The sequence below is a fragment of the Podarcis bocagei genome, assembly GCF_964188305.1.
Source record: "Podarcis bocagei genome assembly, chromosome: 1".
Lineage (NCBI taxonomy): Eukaryota > Metazoa > Chordata > Lepidosauria > Squamata > Lacertidae > Podarcis > Podarcis bocagei.
In genome coordinates this window covers 16,396,791-16,420,381 of record NC_138125.1, presented here as the reverse complement: position 1 = coordinate 16,420,381, position 23,591 = coordinate 16,396,791, and the positions used below count along the sequence as shown (strand labels likewise).

Genomic DNA, 23,591 nt, shown 5'->3' with positions numbered 1-23,591 from the left:
CAAGGAGTGTGGTGGAGTCTCCTCCTTTGGAGGACTTTAAGCAGAGGCTTGACAACCATATGTCAGGAGTGCTCTGATGGTGTTTCCTGCTTGGCAGGGGGTTGGACTCGATGGCCCTTGTGGTCTCTTCCAACTCTATGATTCTATGATTCTATATACAACCTGAGCCTACAACAGAGCGGTTCACAGCATTAAAACACCAAGGGGGGTGGGTCTTGTTTCTCCCAAAGCCGCAGCCTAGGATTCAAACAGAAATCAAACAGTCCTCCCCAACATTGCTCTGGCTCTCTCTCTCCGACTTGCTGCTTTACTTCTAAGGTCACATCGCTGCAACTCAACTCTGAACTCTGCTTCGTCCTTCTAACTATCTCTGAGTTGAGGGCTCTTCCCTTTGTTTCCCTTAATGGCCCACTGCCCAGGCTGTCACCTCAACACAGGAAAATAGCCTGGCTTATATTTTAACGCTTGTTTGTTCCAGGAGTTAGAAGGCTCCCGCATACTTCCCCTCGCCTCCCAACTCATAACAATACGTAGTGGCATTGTATTCTTAAAACTCCTTCTTTCCACAGATGCTGCCAAGAATTTTCCTTTGTTCAGATTTGATGTATTTGCACCAGATTTTGCCGCTTTCAAATGGCTGCTTGATTAGGATTCTGGAACTTGTAAACGCCTAGGAGCAATTGCCCTCAAATTGCCCTTCTGGCATGATTTGTACTTACGGTTCTATTTTGAGGGCACCTTCATATTGATTGTTATGGTAGTAATAAATAACAGCAACACATGTACCATTATAGCTCCTGCAGCCTTCTCCAACGTTGTGCCATCCAGCTGTTTTGAACTACAACTCCCATAAGCTCCAGTCAGCAGAGAGCATTAGCTGGCAGGCAGGAAAGACATTTGATCTTATCTTTGTGCAACGTGCAACTAAGCCATCACCAACATAGTGCCTTCCAGATGTTGTTGGGTTACAACTCCCATCATCCTTGACCATTGGCCATTCTGGCTGTGACTGATGGGAGTTGAGTCTAATAACATCTGGATGACAACAGGTTAGACATTACTGGATTAGATCTTCCTTTTTTCCCCTTAAGTGAACGAGGTATGGTGCAGCTAAGGACAAAAAGATGATCTGAAAGGAAGAAATGGGACCGTGGGAATGCTAGGAAGAGAATGGAGATTAGATCTTTGCATGCCAAGATAAGCTTAAATTGCATGCAGTGAAGGCAGCCAGCACAGAGAACAAAATAGCCAAGATAAAGAGTGTGAAAAATTAGGGTGAGACCAAATGGAGTTTAAAATGGATCCAGGATGAGGTCACCTCCAGACAGGTGTGGGATGAAGCTCTCTGCCCCTTTCTTCTGAAAGCTCATCCCTAGCTAGTTGTTTCTATGGCAGCACACCTGTACTTGGCCAACTCTTTTGTCATGCAAAGAGATGCTTTGCTAGGGCCATTAACTGAATAAAAAGGGTTGTTTGGAGTCTTTTTTTCTTTTATAGAACCCCACCCCTTACAGATATAAAACCATGGGCTTGGATGAGACTTAAAGACAGCTTCAACGCAACCAATCCTGTAGCAGTATGTTTTTCCTGGATTATTTACTTTACCTCCCCCGACCCTTGAAAAATTCCCATGGGTGCCTATGCATACACAGTTAGCCTTCTGTTGGGGGACCCAGCTTGCCTCTCTACTTCCACTCAGTGCTCAGGCTGTGGGTGCTTATATAACAAAAACAGTACCACTGACATACAAGAGGGGGATTTCAATATGCTTGGGGGAACTCCATGTGGGATGATCAGCTTCATACAATCAAAATGCTTAAGTCTATGGCATAAAGGGGTTAATGCCATAGAGTAAGCTGTCCTGCCAGGCTTAGCTAAGTCACTCCCTCAACTTGGGAGGAAGGTAATCAAGGACTTTGTTCACTTTCAGTCTGCCTGAGAAGCAGTGACGAGGTTCTGAGCTGGTTGCTGCAGCGCAGGCAGCATGGCTCTTACAAGCCATTCTTGTATTCCTAGACCAATAATTTAGGAACTATCACCACTGTAACCAAGCCAAGTTGTACTGCCTGTGTTTTCTGCTGTATGGAAAAGCACATGAATCTGACCTTTGGAGAGTGTGTAAGTAAACCATTTTTATCTTACCGAACATGTGGCCTTTCTCTATGCTAAGGGAAGTTTTGGAACTTAGGAGGGCATATTAAAGCTCTAACAGCCTATAATTCCACGCTTTACTTGGCTTCATGTTTTGTGATTTTAAATCTCTGCTGGGGTTCTCTCACAAAAGAGTACTTGCCCCAAATTTAGATCTTGACATCCAGGGAATTCTCCTTTTATACCCCCCTCCCAACACTCCAAACTTTGCAGAAGTAACACTTTTTTAAGAAAAGAAAAGAAATAAACCAGCAATGCAGGGACAGGATGGATGGCCCAATAAAAAGTGATCAGTTTCTTATAGGTGCTGAGAGTTTGGCACTGTGGTCTAAACCACTGAGCCTCTTGCTGATCAGAGGTTTGGCGGTTCAAATCTCCCCGCGATGGAGTGAGCTCCTGTTGCTCTGTCCCAGCTCGAGTCCTGCAAACCTAGCAGTTCAAAAGCACACCAGTGCAAGTAGATAAATAGGTACCGCTGCGGCGGGGAAGGTAAACGGCGTTTCCGTGCGCTCTGGTTTCCGTCATGGTGTTCCATTGCACCAGAAGCGGTTTAGTCATGCTGGCCACGTGACCCGGAAAGCTGTCTGTGAACGAACACTGGCTCCCTCAGCCTGAAAGCAAGATGAGCACTGCAACTCCATGGTCGCCTTTGACTGGACTTAACTGTCCAGGGGTCCTTTACCTTTACCTTTTACCTAGGGGACCCCTATTCCCCTCACAAAGCTACAATTCTCAGAGTCCCCTGGTCTCCTGCCCCACAACGTGATAACTGCACACTGAATGTCCAGGCAGAGCTCTGGTTGCAAATTCCACTGGTACAAATGGTTATTTCTGAATATTATGAACATTCTGAAACAGAGCTTTAATTTCTCCAACAACATGATCCTAAGATATGGGAAAGAAGTCTCATGCTATAAGAGTTGTGGAGGCTGAGAACTATATTTAGCGCTGGTGTAAGAAAAACAAGCTGCTGGTGAGAATCTGGTCACAATTTCATTCTTTTCAATGTTGCTGCTTTCTCTTACTGCCATCTTTTTGGGATTGCTGATACTTCCTACTCTTCCATGTTTCTGAAGAAAATCACATTTTCTAGTGATGTGACAAAAGGTGAGGTATAGGAAAATGCAGGGTGATGGTGATGATAATCAGATGGCATCGTTACTGGGATGCTCTGTAAAAAGTGAATTAAATACAATCATACCATGGAAGTCGAATGCCTTGCGACTTGAATGTTTTGGCTCCCAAATGCTGAATAACCGGAAGTGAGTGCTCCGGTTTGCGAACATTCTTTGGAACCTGAACATCTGACGCGGGTTCTGATTGGCCGCAGGAACTTCCTGCAGCCAATTGGAAGCCGTGCCTTGGTTTCCAAACGTTTTGGAAATTGAACGGACTTCTGGAACGGATTCTGTTTGACTTCCAAGGTACGATTGTATGGCAGTTCTACACTAAATGTGCAATGTGGAAACACTTTTAGAGACATAAGTAATTTAGCAGGTGGGCCCTTTTTGGGTTTGAAGATAATGCATTTAGAGCACATCAAAGCCATATTTAAAATGCTTGACTGCCCCGTTAGAAACCTGGGAACTGTAGTTCTCCATACAGTTCTTAGCAGCCTTAACAAACTACAGCTCCCAGGGCTCTTGGGGGGGGGGAGTTATGCACTTTAAATTCAGGTGCTTTAAATATATGGTGTGAATCTGCCCTTTAAAGTGATGAGGAAAGCTTGACTTTCTAACTTCCTGCTGCTGTTAAAAGACCTACAAATGGCATTATCAGAAATTAAAAATCTAGTGGCAATCCTACCTTAGAAGCTGCTTTTTAGTGAACTATTCCTAACTTAAATTGCATGTGCACTCTCGGATCTTTCTTTCGCCTTCCACATTTTTGTTGGTTAGGAAGCAATTTCAAACAAATTTGCAACGCTTACCAAGGGGACAGATTGCCACCTTCTGTGGAAAAGCTTGTGGGAGAAGGGAAATGCCAAAGGCCTCCCCCTCTCTCTTAGGAGGCGCCAGTTCCCAGCCTGGAAAGGGCTGGAACGCTGAAAGCCTTTGCTGTGTACAAGCCGGAAGGAGCTTTGTACAGAGCGGAATGCCAGACTTTCTCTGCTCTCCATCATGGTGCATTTGTGGTCGCCTTTGAAAGTTCAGAAGAGGGAAATATAGAGAAACTCCTTAACCCACTGAAGCTCTTGCCCCAACCCTCCTTCCACTCCTTGACCTATGATCAAAGTGAAACCCCGAAAAGCAGATTAGATTGCATTCATCATAGACCTATAAACACATGATGAAGGCAATGTGATGCTTTAAAGGGAAAGGGAAAGATTCACGCAACGCAAATCTGTATTATCTTAAACTGAGATGGGCAACCTGCGTAAGGCCTGATAAAGACAAGCAGCTCAAGTTTATCTTTAATAGGAAACCTTTTTCGGAGTCTTTTAAAACACAGCAAGAACCTTAGGCACAAGCCCAAATCAGAGCTCCTTACAAGAAACTTACAAGAAACAGCTTTGATTTGGGCTAGTTAATACCAGGTTCTGCAATGGACCTGAATTTGGTCTTCAGCCTTGCTGTTTTTAGTATGTTTTATTGTGCTTGAATATTGTTGTAAACTGCCCTCAGAACTTGATCCCTTGAAGGCAGGGATTATAGTACTAGAAATAGAATAGTAGAGTTGCCTATGATAGCAGTGTTTCACACCAAATGTACCTGACCTGTAGCTAAGACTCCACGAACTGAAAACAGAGTTGTTATTTGTACCTTTGTTACCCATGAAAATCTTTCAATCAAAAAAATTTTTTAAATTACTGTATTGTTGTTGTTTAGTCGTTTAGTCGTGTCCAACTCTTCGTGACCCCATGGACCAGAGCACGCCAGGCACTCCTGTCTTCCACTGCCTCCCGCAGCTTGGTTGGTAGCTTCGAGAACACTGTCCAATCATCTCGTCCTCTGTCGTCCCCTTCTTCTTGTGCCCTCCATCTTTCCCAGCATCAGGGTCTTTTCCAGGGAGTCTTCTCTTCTCATGAGGTGGCCAAAGTATTGGAGCTTCAGCTTCACGATCTGTCCTTCCAGTGAGCACTCAGGGCTGATTTCCTTAAGAATGGGTAGGTTTGATCTTCTTGCAGTCCATGGGACTCTCAAGAGTCTCCTCCAGCACCATAATTCAAAAGCATCAATTCTTCGTCAATCAGCCTTCTTTATGGTCCTACTCTCACTTCTATACATCACTACCGGAAAAACCATAGCTTTAACTATACGGACCTTTGTTGGCAAGGTGATGTCTCTGCTTTTTAAGATGCTGTCTAGGTTTGTCACTGCTTTTCTCACATTACTGTATACAAATACTCTAAACAACCCTTATCTGTATATAAAAAAGACAATAATTACGATTGCATATTCTCTCGGAAATTTAAATTCCAACCATTTACAAAGAGAATCCAACATTCCGACAAATATATCTGGTTGAGATACTTTCTCTGCCTGTCCAGTTAGGAGCACCACCATTTAAGACGGTTATTGATAAGCTGGAATGTGTGCAGAGGCGGGCAACCAAGATGATCGAGGGTCTGGAAACAGGCCTTATGAGGAATGGTTGAGGGAGTTGGGTATATCTAGCCTGGTAAAGAGGAGGCTGGGAGCTGTCTTCAAATATCCCAAGGGCTGTTGCATGGAAGATGGAGCAAGCTTGTTTTCTCCTGCTCCAGAACGTAGGACCCAAAGCAATGGATTCGAATGATAAGAAAGGATGGGCCGACTACACAGTAGGAAGAACTTTCTGACTGTAAAAGCTGATCAGCAGTGGAAAAGACTACCTTGGAAGGTGGCAGTGCCGTATTAAACCCTGTGGAGGCTCCTGGCAGTCGAAATCTCAAGGGGGGGGGCTCTCACAAATTATCCCCTAATATCTAGAGGACGAGATTGTTGGATAGTGTTCACGAAGCTACCAGCATGAGTTGGACCAAACTGCGGGAGGCAGTGGAAGACAGGAGTGCCTGGCGTGCTCTGGCCCATGGGGTCACAACTAAACAACAAATACGTTTTTGATTTTACCAACCAACAAGATCAAATTAATATTATTTTGATCCATTGTTGCTGGGCCCCTAAAAGGTGTGGCACCCTATAGGCCGGTACCTGCTCTGCCTATTTGGTAATTTGGCACTGGAAGGCGGTGGATGGGATTTTTTAGCTGCAGTTCCTGAGGACTGGATGACACTCAAGGTCCCTTCCAACTCTGCAATTCTTTGATTCTTCCTTGTGTACAAAGGGAATGCCCAGATAGGGCTATGGTGAGTCACCATAGCAAGATGCATCGCCGAGTGGCCATTTGCATCTGGGTCTCCCAACCCCTAGATCAGCTTTCCAACCGTGAAGCTTCCTTCTGACACCACACATGTGCTCAGGTATACAAGGTCACCAAGGTGTTGGTGCTGACCTTTAAAGCCCTAAATGGCCTCGGCCCTTTATACCTAAATGAGCATCTCCACCCCCATCATTCAACCCAGACCCAGAGATCCAGCACCGAGGGCCTTCTGGTGGTTCCCTCCATGCGAGAAATGAGGTTACAGGGAACCAGGCAGAGGGCCTTCTCGGTAGTGGCGCCCGCCCTGTGGAATGCCCTCCCATCAGATGTCAAGGAAATAAACAACTACCTGACTTTTAGAAGATATCTGAAGGCAGTGCTGTTTAGGGAAGTTTTTAATGTTTGATGCTTTATCACATGATGATGATGTTGGGAGCCATGCAGAGTGGCTGTGGAGGCCCAGCCAGATGGGCGGGGTAAAAATAATAAATTATTATTATTATTAATGGGAGAGGGCGATAAAACTTCTTGAAAGACGCATAAAGAAGCAGATTGGCAGTTACTTTTCTCATATATATATATATATATAGAGAGAGAGAGAGAGAGAGAGAGAGAGAGTGTTCTATACCCCTATTCATAAAAAAATACGAAAGCAGCTTACAAAAGCTATGAATAAAATCAATGCAATTAAAAACATATTATTATTATTTTAAATCAGAGATCAGCTAACTCTTATGATAACTAAGTAGGTACATCATGAGACTCTTAATCTCAGGGCTGTGGGTTTAAGGCTCATGTTGGGCAAAAGATTCCTGCATTTCAAGGGGTTGGACTAGATGACCCTTGGTGTCCCTTCCAACTCTACGATTCTGTGTATTCTTGATTGCCTGCATAAACCTGGTGGAATAGAAAAAGTTTTCAGCAGGCACTTGAAAGCTGAGATAGAAGGGCCCCGACTCAATCTCTATTGGCAGAGTATTCCAGAAAACTGGAACGATGACACTAAAGTCTCCTTTTCTTGTTGCTGTCCAAATGAGCCTCAGCAGCCCAGGGAGTGACGAACAACACTCCTGCGGATGATTCTGCAAACTATGGCTTGCAATCCTGATAATAGGCATTTATTTATTTTTAAACACGCATATAACGCTTTGTATTTAAAAAAATGCCACAGCAGTGTACGGAGACAATGACCTGGTTTATACACCGCGCTTTGCCAAAGCATTGCAAATATACAGTGGCACCTCGGATTACATACGCTTCAGGTTACAGACTCTGCTAACCCAGAAATATTACATTGGGTTAAGAACTTTTCTTCAGGATAAGAATAGAAATCGTGCTTCAGTGGTGCGGCGGCAGCAGGAGGCCCCATTAGCTAAAGTGGTGCTTCAGGTTAAGAACAGTTTCAGGTTAAGAACGGACCTCCGGAACAAATTAAGTACTTAACTCGAGGTACCACTGTACAAGTATGAGGCATCCCAGAGAGGGGAGGGTGACTGCTACAATTCCTCTCCCTAATCTTCCTGCTGCTATGAGCTAAGCCATGGTTTGGTTTTACGTGTTGATCAAACCCGGACTTATGGTTTGTCTCCTCCAGACAAACCACAAGCTATACACCCAAGGACAAACCTTGCTTACAGCTCATGATCTGTAAGGAGCAAGAGAAGTCTCGAAGCAGGGTTCAGACAACCAGCTAAGCCAAACCATGGCTTGGTAGTACTGCAGCAGGACTGTGGCAAACGTAAAGCAGCAGCTGTGAGCTCTCCAAGAATCCTCACACTTGCATGTTTGCGTCAAACCATAGTTTAGCTTAGCATTAGGTGCAAACGCTAAGCTAAATGTGCAGTTCAATAAAAACCATTCTAATGCACATTAGTGTTTTTATTGAATTGTGCAATTCAGTAAAAACCATACCACAAAACAGAAAAAACCCAAAACCATAATACAAAAATTCACAGTCACATCCACTGTAGGTGCTGCCCTGTGTTTCCTATCCAATATTGATGGCCTGGGAATGCCTGGGCAGATAGATGAGTGTTAAACACATCCTGACAGCCTAACAGAGTTGGGTCTTACTTCTGAGTCAACATGAAGTAGGGTGCTTCAGTGGCTTAATTTATTTTCTTATTTGTTAAGATTTCTGTTCTGCCTTATCGCCAGCGGCCCTGAAACCAGCATACAGTAAGTAGCTTAAAACAATAAAGACGGCTACCATAAAAACCATCAGAGCATTAGACAGAACACTAAAATCGGCTGGTTAAAAACGAATCAAAACAGCAGAAGGCAATTAAATGTGTCTCGAACCTTATTAAAAATTATTTATTTTATTTATTTACTACATTTAAATGCCACCTTTACCTTTCAAGGATGGGACACGGGTGGTGCTGTGGGTTAAACCACAGAGCCTAGGGCTTGCCGATCAGAAGGTCGGCAGTTCGAATCCCCATGACGGGGTGAGCTCCCGTTGCTCAGTCCCTGCTCCTGCCAACCTAGCAGTTCAAAAGCACGTCAAAGTGCAAGCAGATAAATAGGTACCGCTCCGGCGGGAAGGTAAACGGCGTTTCCGTGCGCTGCTCTGGTTTGCCAGAAGTGGCTTAGTCATGCTGGCCACATGACCTGGAAGCTGTACGCCGGCTCCCTCGGCCAATAAAGCGAGATGAGCGCCACAACCCCAGTCGGCCACGACTGGACCTAATAGTCAGGGGTCTCTTTACCTTTCAAGGATCTCAAGGTGGCGTCCATGGTTCTCCTCCTCCCCATTTCATTCTCACAACAACCCTGCGAGGTAGGTGACTGGCCCAAGGTCAACCCAGTGAGCTTCATGGCTGAATAGAGGTTTCGAAGCCTAGTCTCCCAGGTCCTAGTCCAACACAACAACAATTATGCCACACATTGGAGGCACAGACAGCAGGGCAGAGTTGGGCTGTAGCGAAGAAGGGCACTGGTGTACCTGTGTAGCAGAGAAGCATAGAACTGTAGAGTCAGAACTGTAGAGTCAGAAGGGACCACAAGGATTGGCCAGTTCCAGTCCAGCCCCCTGCAATGCAGGAATCCTTCTCCCAGTGTGGGGCTCGAACCCACAACCTTGAGATTAAGAGCAACAGGAAAGCCACCACTGGAAAGGCTCTGTCTCCAGCAGGGATGGACACATCCCCTTCCTGGCAGCTTTCACCACATGACAGAGGTGGGCGGGGCTAGAGGCAAACGTGGGCGGAGCAACAAATGCAAATGTTACCATTTCCCAGCAGGCACTGGGACACACATCTGTCACAGATGCTTGCGCTGAGTTTACTGCATTGCAGCGGGTTGGACTAGATGACCCTTGGGGTCCCTCTCAACTCTTACATTTCTGTGATTCTATACCCTTCTCTATCCTCCATCCTGATGTGCAAGATTTCAAGGACAGAAACATTTGGAGCGCAAAGCAGAGCCAGCAAGGCGGAGAAAGGCTGGCTAAAGTTCCTGAAAGGCTGCATTTGGCCCTCTCCCAGAGGTTCCCCAACCTGGTGCCCTCCGAATACTATGAACAACAGGCCCCATCAGTGCCCTCTAGCTACAGTAATGCAGGTTGTAGCTCAAAGCATCTAGGGAGCACCAGGTTGGGGAAGGCTGTGACACAACACCGCCGGGAAGGATTTCGGAGGCAGATTCCAGCTGGCAGGCAGGTTCATATTTGCTGGACGAGTGAGGCTTGGAGTTCTTCTATTTCATATCACGATTTTTCATTATTATTATTTTTAAAAAAGCAGCCACCCCTTCGTTTTGCACTGTAAAATTTCACCTGCCTTTTAGGTTTTGCTCTTTGCTGGGGGGGCGGGGGGGGGGTTCACAGCCTGGGTATCAACAATATTTTGTGTTCTGTTTATTTTCCTTCCCAAAGGCCTTTGAGGAGCCAAACAAAGGCTACCACATGCAGAAACTTCAGCCCTTCAAGGCTGCCTCTCTCTCTTTTTTCCCTCCTTCCCCCGTGTGGAAAAAATTGTCAGATGTTGACAAATTCTTTCCCTGAGCCTCCACCCCCCCATTCCTTCCTCCTCTTTTCTTTTTGGAAGGGGAGGGGGAAAGGAAAGACAGGGGGTTTTTTTGGGGGGGGGGTAGAGAGACGGAAGGAAGAGAGCAAAGCCTCTTTCACTTTGGAATCAAATGTTTAGACAGCTTTGGAAAATATCCCATTGGCCTTCGATGTCTCCCTTTGCCCAGTGGGTGGATTGGACGGGTACATTATTTTGAGGGTTCTCTGTCTCTCTCTCTTCCACCCCAGGCATTTGAAACCTCCTCCAGGGTTTCCTTTCTCCTTCTCTTTCTTGCCCTGAATATTTGTTCTGCAGTACCATTACAAAAAGAAAGAAAGAAATCCCTTCTCCCTTCCTCTTCTTCTTCTGTGCCTCGTGTGGAAATGTGCAGGGGAAAGTTGCCTTCATTTATAATAAGGTGGAAGGTTCTGTGTACTGCATTTCTCTCTCTCTCTCTCTCTCTCTCTCTCTCTCTCTCTCTCAACTCCACGCCACCAGACAGGAGAAGCAATTTGCTTTTTTTCTTTTTTTAAAGAAAAAAACTCACACAACTCCAGCAATTTAGATGACTTTGTCTATCCGCGCACCCCGCCTTTCTCTGTAAAGAAGCAATAGCTCTCACTTTACACGCAAGAGAAAGGTTTTGGGCATTTGAAAAGAGAGAGAAAAGGGGTGGGGGGGTGAACAATGCAATAACATCTTTCCACGCGCGCGAGTGGGGCGAGGGCACCCGTCGCACCACAGCGAGCGACTTCGTAGTATTATCTTAGTTTCTTTGTATGGAGATTCCATTCAAACTGTTCAGCGTGTCACCAGTAACCTTCCGCCAAAGAGGAGGAGGGGGAGAAAAAATAGTCCCAAGCTACTCGTCACCCTTCTGATGGGTGCGGAGGTGGGGGGTGGGGGGGAAATATATGTGAGCACGAGAGAGAAATTGCTTGCAACTCGCTTTTTTTTTTTTTTTTTGCTGCGGCTACGCCACCCTTTTATATTTTGCACCGAAGCTCCCTGTTCCCCTGAGCATGGCTAGAGTGCATTTGCCAACACTGCCCCCAAACTCCCCTTTTTAATTTTTTTTAAAATTGCAATCTTTCTTTTCCTCTTTTCGCTTCAGTCAAGACACAGTGTAGCCTTGCAACGAGCCTTGCCTCATTGGGAACGCTCTCTCCCCCCCCCCCCGCCTTCTCCACCTAACCTGAGCAAACGGAAGCGCCGGGCCGGCTTTGACGGGCGGCTCGGCGGAGCCAATGGCGTGGCGGGGAGGCTTCCCAAAATGTGTGGGCGGCCAATGGGCTGCGCAGGGGGGCCGGCTCGCGGGGAGGCTAGCAGCTCAGGTTGACAGTGACTAGTCCCAGTGCAGGGAAGTGCAAGGAGAGAGAGAGAGAGAGAGAGAGAGAGAGAGAGAGAGAGAGGAGGGGATGAGCTTCAAAGTTCGAGTCTTCCTCTCATTGCAGGGAATTTCCCCCCCTTCTTCTTTGAAGGAAGGAGAGAGGAGAGAAGGGAGATTGCAATAAAAGCAGCCTCTGGGAAAAAGCTTTGCAATTGCAGCTTGCTTCCCCTCCCCTTTCTTTGCAAAAAAAGGGGGAGGAAAAAATAAAAGAAAGCAGCAAGCTAGTCTTCTGCTATTCCCCCTTTTTCCTCCCTCTAAATTCTGACTCTTTCTTTTTCACCTTCTCTCTATCTCTCCTACCCCCCCAACCACCCTTCACACTCCTCCTCCTACTCTTCTTTCCTATTTATTTATTTTTTTGCCTCCCCCCAACCCCAACCCCCAATGCCAGCCATGATAGAGAAGGGCCCGGAGATCTCAGGCAAAAGAAGGGGCAGGAACAATAATGCCAGCAGCCAGGCGAGCGGCGCTGCTTCTCAGGGCGCCTCTGCCTCCGTCGCAGCCGGCAGCGCCAACAATGGGAATAATAGTAAAAGTTTGGCATCGGCGGCGGCGGCGCCCAATGGCAATGGCAGCAGCGCCGCCAACTCTTGGGAAGAGGGCAGCTCGGGGTCTTCCAGCGATGAGGAGCATGGTGAGTCTCCCGGGGATATTGGGTGGGGGGTGGGGGGAGGAAGGGATGGAGAGAAAATTGAGAAGGGGGGTGGGGAGGAAACTCCGCAGACTTCTGGAAATAGGCGCGTGGTTTTTGTAAAGCAAGCATTCTTATTTTTAAATCGGGAACGGGGGTGGAGGGAAGCAAGGGAGGAAATCGAGAAGAGTTTGCCCCCCCCCAAAAAAGCTTGCAGACTTTTGGGAATACAGGCATGGCAAGCATTTTTTTATTCTTCCTGTTTGTTTCCACATCAGGAGGAGGCGGCATGAGAGTGGGACCCCAATACCAAGCCGTCGTTCCCGACTTCGACCCTGGTGAGTCATTTTCCGTGGATCCTTTTTTGGCGTCTCATCTGGACGAGCCGCGAGTAGTTTTGAGGAAGTCCTACTCGGGAGTAGGCCCGTTGGAGTGCATGGGCCCAAGTGGGTAGTCATGGGTGGCCATTAATTCCAACCGGGGCTGCTCTGAGCGTGGCTGATCCGAGGTCTGCCTCTCTCTCTCTCTCTCTCTGCACAACCCCCCCCCCCGCTAATCCTTCGCCATTTGGAAGGGGGGAAAGGATCTGATCTGGTGCCTGCTTTATTTTTTTTTTTGCTTAGGAGGTAAATTCCGTGGTGCTTCCTCCCAAGTAAAACGTGTAATGGATTGGGGGAATGGCTAAAGTCATTTTGTGTGAGAGATTGCGAACTCAAGGGTGGAAGGGCTTTTCCTTCCTTTTGTTATAAAAGTATTTTTTTTTAAAGTGTTGTTGTTTCCCCCACCCTGTTCAAGAAGCAGGAAGATGACAACTTTTGCCCCTTCCCCTCTGTGTTTACCCTGCTGTCCAAGGAAGGAACAGCAAGGAAAGGGGGGGGGGGTTGGAAAAGCAGAGAAACGTGCTTGGGAAACGTGCCACCACACTTGATGATAAAAAGGGGGGGGGGGAGAGGATATATTATGGGTTTTTTTACTTCTTTGAAAATCTTCCCACAAATCCATTCTTTACTATCTCTTCTTTTTCCCCATTCTCTCCCATTTCTTTTTTTTCTTCCTTTTAGAAAAATAAAGTGGATTTTTCAGGGAGGAGAAAAGATTAATACTCTCTCCTCTCCCCCCCCCCCATTTCCGTGCTTTGCAGGTGTGGTTACTATTTTCATAATTCACATTGGCGAGGGGGGGGGGAAGAACCTGCCCTTTATGAAAATCCGGTGCCAGTCGACTCCTTTAGACTCCTCCCCGCAACCTCTCTCTCTCCCCCCCCACTACCAATTATTTCACATGCAATTGACCTAAATCCAATTACTTTTACAATTATTGTTATTAAATGAGCGGTTCGCGTTGGTTAGGTTGTCCAGAGAGGTGCGGAGGACAGCAGGAATCTCCTACTTCTTTTAATGACGGGTTTTTAGGGACGAGTGGAGTAGAGGACAAAAAGAGAGAGAGACAGGGAAGAAAAGAAATCCAGTTAATAAAAACAACAGAAGTCTTTCCAGGGGGCGCTTTATAGACTGGGTGTCAAACAGAACAACAGATTTGTCCAGCGAGAGATGGCGAAAGGGGAGTGTTTGCTTCCCCCCCTCTTTAAAAAATAATAATCTCTCTGTACGTGGATATATGGTTTTTGGAAGTGGAGGAGAACAAAACAGCCTCGTTCCTTTATTTAGCATGTGCAGACTTATTGTAATCAACTGTTTCTGTTCTTGGGGGTTGGGAGTGGGAGGAAGAGGAAGGAAAAGCTAGTTCCCCAATGCTTTCTGTATACTTAATATCTCCCTCAGTTTCCCCTACTCTTAATTTAAAATGGAAGGGGTTGTGGGGGGGGGGAGAGAAACCTGGGCAAACAAAGGAATTCAAGGTTTCCTGTAAGGCAGATAATTTATTATTTTTAATGTGTGTTTGTCAGGAGCCATGCTACAGCCTTTACTTCCTTAGTTTTGAAACGGAAAGGCTCCCGGTTGTTCCTTTGCAACTATAGCTTAATGCTGCCTTCCTGTAAAACAAGCAAAACAAACGACAACAACCCCCCACCCCAATCCCTGCCCCACCCTCCCACCCCCCACTGTCATGTTCTTAACACGAGAGCTGACTCCAGCATGTAGCTAACTTGATTGAATCCTTTGTTTCTGGACTTTTCAAAAATAATAAGCCCAACGAAAAAGAGCGCCCGGCCTCCCCCCCCCTTTGAAAAGTCTGAGATTTCTTTTCTTTTCTTTTTAGCACGACCCGCAGGAACTCCGGATAATTGATTCCCCCCCCCCCTAGTTCGCTGACTGTCGTAATTTGTGATAGCGCTCGCAGATTTGTAGGACTGGTGTAGTTGTGCAGGGCCGGGACTTAGGATGCCCCTGTTTTAAGAATTGGCAGAGCTGGGGGGGGGGGGTTCCTGCAGGCCATGTAGTCCACCCCCTTCCTCGATGCAGAAATCCCACAGGCGGAGCATCCTCAGATGTCCAACCATCTGCTTGTAGTCCTAGTTCGTGCGGGTAGCGGGTGACATTGTTGAGCCGCTTGTGCCATCAAGAGATTCCTCCTCTTTTTATTTTTTTGCATCCAAAATCTCACATTAAAGCTGCTCTTTCCTCCCCTCTGTGTGGCAGCTCTTCAGCTATCTGAAGAGTGTGTCTTCCACCTTGATCTTTCCGTATTCGGGCTAAACATAACTCAGCTCCCTCCATCCTTTCCTCTTAAGACATGTTTTCCATACCACTGGCCATGCTCGCCTTGTCCTCCTCTGAACCTGTTCTTTTTTTCCTAAGTGCGGAGGCCAGAACTGGATGTGGTACTTGGAATAAAGTGCAGCTATTACTTCTTGCGCACTTGGGGGTGCATTTCAAGCGAGATCATTCTGTCAAAACAGTGAAATGATCTCTCCACCCCCCTTTCCCCAAAATGCACTGTACTTTATGTTCTCCCTGATTCATGGAGGTAGAGGAAAGCCCGGATGTGCTACTGAGAGTTCAGTTCTGCTGGCTGCTGCTAGTGGAACGGAGTACAGTGGTACCTCGGGTTAAGTACTTAATTTGTTCCGGAGGTCCGTACTTAACCTGAAACTGTTCTTAACCTGAAGCACCACTTTAGCTAATGGGGCCTCCTACTGCTGCCGTGCCGCCGGAGCACGATTTCTGTTCTCATCCTGAAGCAAAGTTCTTAACCTGAAGCACTATTTCTGGGTTAGCGGAGTAACCTGAAGCGTATGTAACCCGAGGTACCACTGTACTTGAATCTGGCCCTTGGAAACTATGGCTCTATGAATAGCAGCTTCAATCTGCGTTGGCCTTTTTTGCCGCAGCATCACACCACGGACTCGCATTTCCGTTTGTGATCAGTTGCAATCCCAAGCTCCTTTTCGCATGCGTTACTGTCAAGGCAGGCATCGCCATTTGATTTCTGTTTTGCCCAAATGCAAAACTTTTACATTACTGAATTTTACTTTGCTGAGTCCCAACGTTAGTGTGTCGGCTGCAGTGTGTAGGTGTGTCATGAGAACGCTTCCTGCTCTCCTCCTGGGGCTGGAAAAGGGTTAGTTTAACCTCTGGTTTGCTAGTAAAACTGAATTACTGTGGCGCGAAATGATGCAAAACTGAATTACTGTGTTGTGAAATGATGCATGTGTAAAAAGTGTGCCACCGACATAAAAAGTTTGGAAAGTAAAGTCACTGATAAATTTAAACCTTGCCCCAGCCACAAACTTGCCAAACGCTTGATCCTATGCATACTTATTCAGAAGTAAACACAACTGGTTCAGTGGATGTGGATGTACTCATGGGAGTTTATTTGGTTTCAAAGAATGTTAATCTTAAAACAAAATAAATATGAGAAGGTAATTTTGTCTGGCTGTTCACCAGAAGGTTGGTGGTTCGAACCCATCCAGGGACAACTGTTGGCAGGATTCCTGTATTGCTGGGGGGGGGGGTTGGACTAGATGACCCTTGGGGTCCCTTCCAACACTATGATTTTATGAAAAATGCCCACCTATCTTACTAGGTTGTGTTTGAGTATTGCTGAGAACACGTGATTCAAAAGTGCTGTATAACACTCAGAAACACTTAAATGTACTATATTAATGTGAAGGACCCTGTGAAACATTGTGGGTGGGAGGAAATATAATGAAATCTTAATCATTTTGTGTGGTTTTTTTTTATTTTACATTTATAGTCTATCTTAAGTTCAAGGGTCTTTCTGGTCGCACTCTCTTCACCTCCCCTTTTGTCTCTCAACAACCATGTGAGGAAGCTTAGATTGAGAGATGGTGACTGGCCCAAGGTCACCCATTCATGGTTGGACAGGATTTTGAACCTGGGTTTGTTGACACTCTGAACTGTGGCGGCTCAACATCTCATAGCACATGGGCCTCAAAAGTACTTCGACACGGAACGTGTGGACCGCACAGTGCCTGGTCACGTGTGTGTGTGGGGGGGGGATTGAGACACGCCCCCAGCCCTTACACTGCCTTCCCAACCCAAAGCCCACTAAACAAGACTCTGGGCTTTGGGAAGTAGGTGCCAGGCTAGGGTTCGAAATTAGCAGGGCGCTAGGCACATTTTGCGCCTAAAGATTCTCCATTTGTGAGGACCTCCATAAGTCGTGGGTGCCAATTTTTTTGCGCCTGGCTGACACTAAAGGATTACTGAAATGTATGTGCTTCGAATCCTCGAAGTATGCGTTAAGGATAGACAATGCGTTAAAGAGTTTAGCAATAAAAAGTAGAGTGTTTTGATAACTGAAGTACGGTACTAATATATTTTGAGGTAAACACCAAATTAAACATGTACAGTGGTACCTCAGGTTACATGCGCTTCAGGTTACATACGCTTCAGGTTACAGACTCCGCTAACCCAGAAATAGTGCTTCAGGTTAAGAACTTTGCTTCAGGATAAGAACAGAAATCTGGCTCCGGCGGTGCGGCGGCAGCAGGAGGCCCCATTAGCTAAAGTGGTGCTTCAGGTTAAGAACAGTTTCAGGTTAAGTACGGACCTCCGGAACGAATTACCGTAAGTACGTAGCCTGAGGTACCACTGTATTAACAAATTTCTGCTAAAAAACGTGATATTAACAATGTGAATTAACTTATGTGTATTGTGTGTTAATTCATGCTTTTCAAAATAATAACTAAAAAGTTCTGCCACCCCCCCCCCCCGTGGTGACTAGGCATTCTGTTTTGGCGCCCACAACCCAGGTCCCAGAAGCCATTTGGCTCCTAGCTTTTCTATCCCAGTTTCTAACACTGCTGGCAAAGTCCTGCAGCCCTTCCACCTCCTTCCCAACCCTGGAAAAGTGCTAAGGGCTGCGCAAAAAGGCTTCGAGGGCCGCATTTGTGCGTTGGAACACCCTGCTCTAAACTACACTGGCCTTGCCCTGATCTAAGCTTATTATGCCTCCTATATGTTTGTTTAGTGTTGCATGGTCCTAGACTGTGGCCATGTGTTGTATGCGCACACACCTGGTTTTCCATGTGTACGTGTGTGTGTGTGTGTGGAGCAGCTGGCTATACATATGGCAGCACCAGGTACATGTGTCTTTGTCGCACACAATTAACATCAGAGGGGATTCCCACAGTAGGACACTCCCCATGTAGGAAGCTCTTCCTGGATGAAGGTTACAGGCAGGGCCAAAATCGCAGAGGAGATTTCCTGCCCCCCCCCCAAGTTGAAGAGGGTGAGTGTCTGAATTGGGGCCATGAGCTAGAAAAGCTCGCATCCTCTTTCCCAGGTGTACTTTCCTGATCAAAATTGCTGCTATTTGTAGGGGGCAGGTAGAAGGCACACAGGGATGTGTAAATTTGCATGTTTTCTCCTTTGGGCAAAGAGTTTCTGCACTGGGGAGGGGTTTTGGCTTGTAAAGGTTTTTGCGTCTGTTGGCTGTTCTCCTACACCGCAGCCCTGATTAGATTTACTTCCCTACATTTCTTTTTATCTTTAAAGAAAACCAAATACCTGCAGGAGATCCAATCAAGGACCTTTCAAAGTCTTGCCTAATTTGATCCTTTTCTACTCTTCCCTCCCCCACCTCTCCCAACGCCTCCTGCCCCGGTTCTGTAGGTTACAGTGGTCCAACCATTATATGCTGAAAATTAAATCTGGTGTTGTGTTTTAACTTTTGTGGCCACTGGTTGGCTCTAATTGCTTCTGAGGTACAGTGGACGAACGTGATCTGTGTGGGAGGCATGCTCGCAACCTGCAGTGCCGCGTCTCCGCACGCGTGGGTTGTTGATTTGGTGCTTCTGCGCATGCACAAAGTGCGATTTAGCGCTTCTGTGCATGCGCAATCGCTGAAACCTGGAAGTAACCCGTTCCGGGACTTCCGGGTTTTGGTGCGTCTGTAACCCAAAGAAATGCAACCTGAAGCGTCTGTAACCTGAGGTATGACTGTAGCAGGTTGTTTCCTGCCGCAATAAACTTGTTGCTGAATATTTTCGTGAGCTGGTTAGAAGCATTCTTAGGTGGAGGTGCTGAGATGTGTCCGAGCAGCACTTTCCTCTTGCAGAACTATAATCCACAAGCTTCTTTTTCGGGAGGGCCCCCTCAAACTAGATTGAGTTTTGTAATCTGGTTATTATACTTTGGTCATCTTGTTGCTCCATGTTGGACTGGCCACAGCAGCTGTCAAACATGTTGCATGGGGACCATTTTTACGTTGCATCCGTGTGACGCGGCAAATGACGCCGTTATTCTCCAGGCAATCCATTCGTCTCATGTATGAGACGAATGAGAGGCACAAATGAGAGGCACAAATACAAGATGGGGGACACCTGGCTTGAGAGCAGTACATGTGAAAAGGATCTAGGAGTCTTGGTTGACCACAAACTTGACATGAGCCAACAGTGTGATGCGGCAGCTAAAAAAGCCAATGCAATTCTGGGCTGCATCAGTAGGAGTATAGCATCAAGGGAAGTAATAGTGCCACTGTATTCTGCTCTGGTCAGACCTCACCTGGAGTACTGTGTCCAGTTCTGGGCACCACAGTTCAAGAAGGACACTGAAAAACTGGAACGTGTCCAGAGGAGGGCAACCAAAATGGTCAAAGGCCTGGAAACGATGTCTTATGAGGAACGGCTAAGGGAGCTGGGCATGTTTAGCCTGGAAAAGAGGAGGTTAAGGGGTGATATGATAGCCATGTTCAAATATATAAAAGGATGTCACATAGAGGAGGGAGAAAGGTTGTTTTCTGCTGCTCCAGAGAAGCGGACACGGAGCAATGGATCCAAACTACAAGAAAGAAGATTCCACCTAAACATTAGGAAGAACTTCCTGACAGTAAGAGCTGTTCGACAGTGGAATTTGCTGCCAAGGAGTGTGGTGGAGTCTCCTGCTTTGGAGGTCTTTAAGCAGAGGCTTGACAACCATATGTCAGGAGTGCTCTGACGGTGTTTCCTGCTTGGCAGGGGGTTGGACTCGATGGCCCTTGTGGTCTCTTCCAACTCTATGATTCTATTCTATGATTCTATGATCTCCTTTCTGCAGATATGGCTAGGCCACGTGGAATTGGTTCTTAAGCTGCAATAATAGAACTATTTTTTCTGGGTTTGAGAGTTTCATGGAGAACTAACTGTGAATTTATTGTTAGACTAGGCCCTCTTATGTGTGCACTATTGGGGGTGGGAAAAACATATACCCCACTGAACTCCCATCAGTCTTAAAGCTTCCACACTTTTAAAAAGAGAGATGGGATATTTTGTTGCTTGGAAGATAAGATGGGGTTACACTCAAGGTCCTGGCTGTAGGCTTCCCCGTGGCACCTGGTTGGCCTTCTCTGAAAACAGGATGTTGGATTTGGGGCCCTTTGGCCTTATTCCACAGGGCTCTTCTTAGGTAAATTCTAACTTGTTAGGAATTCGGATACTTGGCTGTTGTAAATGGGATTGCATGTACAGAATTATAGAATTGGAAGGGACCCTGAGGATCTTCTAGCCCAGGCATGGCCAAACTTGGCCCTCCAGCTGTTTTGGGACTACAACTCCCATCATCCCTAGCTAACAGGACCAGTGGTCAGGGATGATGGGAATTGTAGTCCCAAAACAGCTGGAGGGCCAAGTTTGGCCATGCCTGATCTAGCCCAACCCCGTGCAGTGCAGCAATATGCTGCTGTCCCGTAAGGGAATCGAACCCGTGACCTTGGCGTTATTAGCACCACACTCTAACCAAGTGAGAACCTTAATTTACTTTCCGCAAAGATTATCATGGTTTTAAAAATCTCCCTGTCACCCTTCCCCACATTTACAAAAGCCTAGTGTCCTCCAGATGTTGTCTGCAGCTGATGAGAATAACATCCCAAAAAACTTTGGATAGGACCAGGTTGTGTGGATGGCTAGCTCTCCCCCCCCCCCCACCACTTGGGCTTCCATCAATTGAGAGTCATGCATACTACTTTTATATGAACTAAAAAAAAACCCTTAATGATGCTCTCTACTAACCGGGGTGAAGACCTGTCAAATTACTTGATGGAGCTTGTCACCAAGGTATTGCTTTAACTTACACAAATGTCAGTGATGTCAAGTTAATCTTCCCCAGAAGTGTTCTTGTCAACTAGTTCTTGAACGTCAGCATTTTTTTTTTGGGGGGGGGGTAAGTAAAATGTTTAAACCTTTCCTAGAAGCAGTAAGGAAATTGGTATGGGAAATACCTTGTGTGTTCTGCCTCCCAAGTGCCTAAAAATTTGGTGCTGTGGGTGTCTAGAATTAGGGGTGCTCTTCCTGTCCTGCCTTTTTAACTTTTTGTGACTATTTTTTTGTAGCTGTCTGATGGTTTCAATATTAGGCAGAACAACGGGATGCACATTTGGTGTTAGTGGCTTAAATTATACCTGGTTAGTTATTCAGTGTCTGCTTAAATCAGTAAGGTTGATGCACACCTAAAGTATTTGCTATGTGGTTGCTTGACCCAAGTGTACCATTTTAGCTATTCTAATGGTGTGTAATAGTTATTTGACCTTGTGCAAGCATAGGGGGTTCTGTGGGCAGGGGCGATTCAGCTAAAATCTTAACCCAACCAATTGCTTTGATCTGTGGAACTTGCACTTATACGAGAGCCACACAATGTTCATTTCACATTGTAAGGGGCCATTTACAGTTGCATTGCAGGGGGTTGACCTAGATCAGGGGTAGGCAACCTAAGGCCCGGGGGCTGGATGCGGCCCAATCGCCTTCTCAATCCAGCTTGCGGACGGTCCGGGAATCAGCGTGTTTTTACATGAGTAGAATGTGTCCTTTTATTTACAATGCATCTCTGGGTTGTTTGTGGGGCCTGCCTGGTGTTTTTACATGAGCAGAATGTGTGCTTTTATTTAAAATCCATCTCAGGGTTATTTGTGGGGCATAGGAATTTGTTCATTATTCCCCCCCCCAAAAAAAAATAGTCTGGACCACCACATGGTCTGAGGGATGGTGGACCGGCCCTTGGCTGAAAAAGGTTGCTGACCTCTGACCTAGATGGTCCTCTCAGGGTCCCTTCCAACTCTACAATTCTGTGATTCCTTTAGTGTGGCGTCACCCGATCTTTGGAACTCCCTGCCTATTGACGTTAGGTTGGCACCATCATTAGCCACCTGCCAAAAACTTTTCTGTGTTTCGGCAGGCCAATCTGGAGACGTGATTTGGTTACATCTGTTTTTTAAACTTGTCTCAGATGAGACTAGTGTTAGAAACTCAGATATATAATCAAATGGCACCTTAAACCTAGGTTACGGTCACCACAACAGAATGCCTAGGCACATTTTGTGTGTGAATCATCTTCTTCTTCTACTACTACTACTACTACTACTACTACTACTACCACTTTTAAAGAAAAAACCCTCAAAGCAGTTTATAACACATTAAAACATCAAATAAAACAATCTGGAATAAAACAAATTCAATCTTCAAAAAACATTTCAGATCCTTTTCTAGGGGACATTTTGCTTCCCCCCCCTATTTATTTACCTACTTTCTTCATATAACTGCCTCATAGCAGAAGTGCTTTAGGAAGCCAGTGTGGTTAGAGCAGGCATAGTCAAACTCGGCCCTCCAGATGTTTTGTGACAACTCCCCCCATGATCCCTGGCTAACAGGACCAGTGGTCAGGGATGATAGTGCCGAAACACCTGGAGGGCTGAGTTTGCCTATGCCTGGGTTAGAGTGTTGGACAAGGGCTTGGGTGATCAGGGTTCAAATCCCCACTCGGCCATGAAGCTTGGGTGGCCTTGGAGTCAGTCACAGCCTCTTCACCTACCTTACAGGGTCATTTTAAGGACTAACTGAGGGGGGAGGGTGAACCATGTACTCCTTGGCGAAAAAGCTGGGATGTACTTGCAATAAATAAGTTATTCTCCTTACCTGCTTAAGAAAGCTGGAGGGGCCAGCCAGATGGAGATGTCAGTCAGCAACCTGGAACCCTGGGATTTCCACGTAGTTGAATTTACACCAGTTGCAAAATGTGTCTGGCGCCTGGGGAATTTCGAACACTGGTTGCGTCCAAATGTCTCCATGTTTTTATGGAATGACTGGTCAAAAAGTACAGAGGTACTAGGGTTGGAAAAAGAAGTTGGGAGCCTTTGCAGTTTCTCGGATCGGCTGCTTGTCTCACCTGGCCTGACTGGATGTAAAGCAAAGCCATCAGGAAGCTGCCTTATACTGCCATTGGCCCATCTAATTTAGTATTGTCTAGATTGGCAAGCATAGGGACGCGGGTGGCGCTGTGGGTTAAACCACAGAGCCTAGGACTTGCTGATCAGAAGGTCAGCAGTTCGAATCCCTGTGACGGGGTGAGCTCCCGTTGCTCTGTCCCTGCTCCTGCCCACCTAGCAGTTTGAAAGCACATCAAAGTGCAAGTAGATAAATAGGTACCGCTCCGGCGGGAAGATAAACGGCGTTTCCATGCTCTGCTCTGGTTCGCTAGAAGCGGCTTAGTCATGCTGGCCACATGACCCGGAAGCTGTACGCCGGCTCCCTCGGCCAATAATGCAAGATGAGCGCCGCAACCCCAGAGTCGGTCACGACTAGAACTACTGGTCAGGGGTCCCTTTACCTTTACCTTTTAGATTGGCAAGCAGTGCGTCTCCAAAGTTTCAGACAGGGGTCCCTCCTGACCTTACCTGGGCCCTTACCTGGAGATTGCTCTTGGGACCATAATGG

At 46.4% G+C, this 23,591-nt stretch overlaps 1 protein-coding gene across 2 annotated transcripts in view; it reads left to right on the top strand.

Moving 5' to 3' along the window:
- The first annotated feature begins 11,849 nt into the window (after positions 1 to 11,849).
- Positions 11,850 to 23,591, top strand: part of RCOR1 (REST corepressor 1) — a 140,216-nt gene continuing 128,474 nt past the window's right edge. For both annotated transcript variants that reach the window (XM_081193266.1, XM_081193265.1), the window contains exons 1-2: positions 11,850 to 12,487; positions 12,763 to 12,822. In XM_081193266.1, the coding sequence (XP_081049392.1) occupies positions 12,238 to 12,487; positions 12,763 to 12,822 (310 nt within the window). In that variant the 5' untranslated portion in view covers positions 11,850 to 12,237. The remainder of the gene's footprint in view (positions 12,488 to 12,762; positions 12,823 to 23,591) is intronic.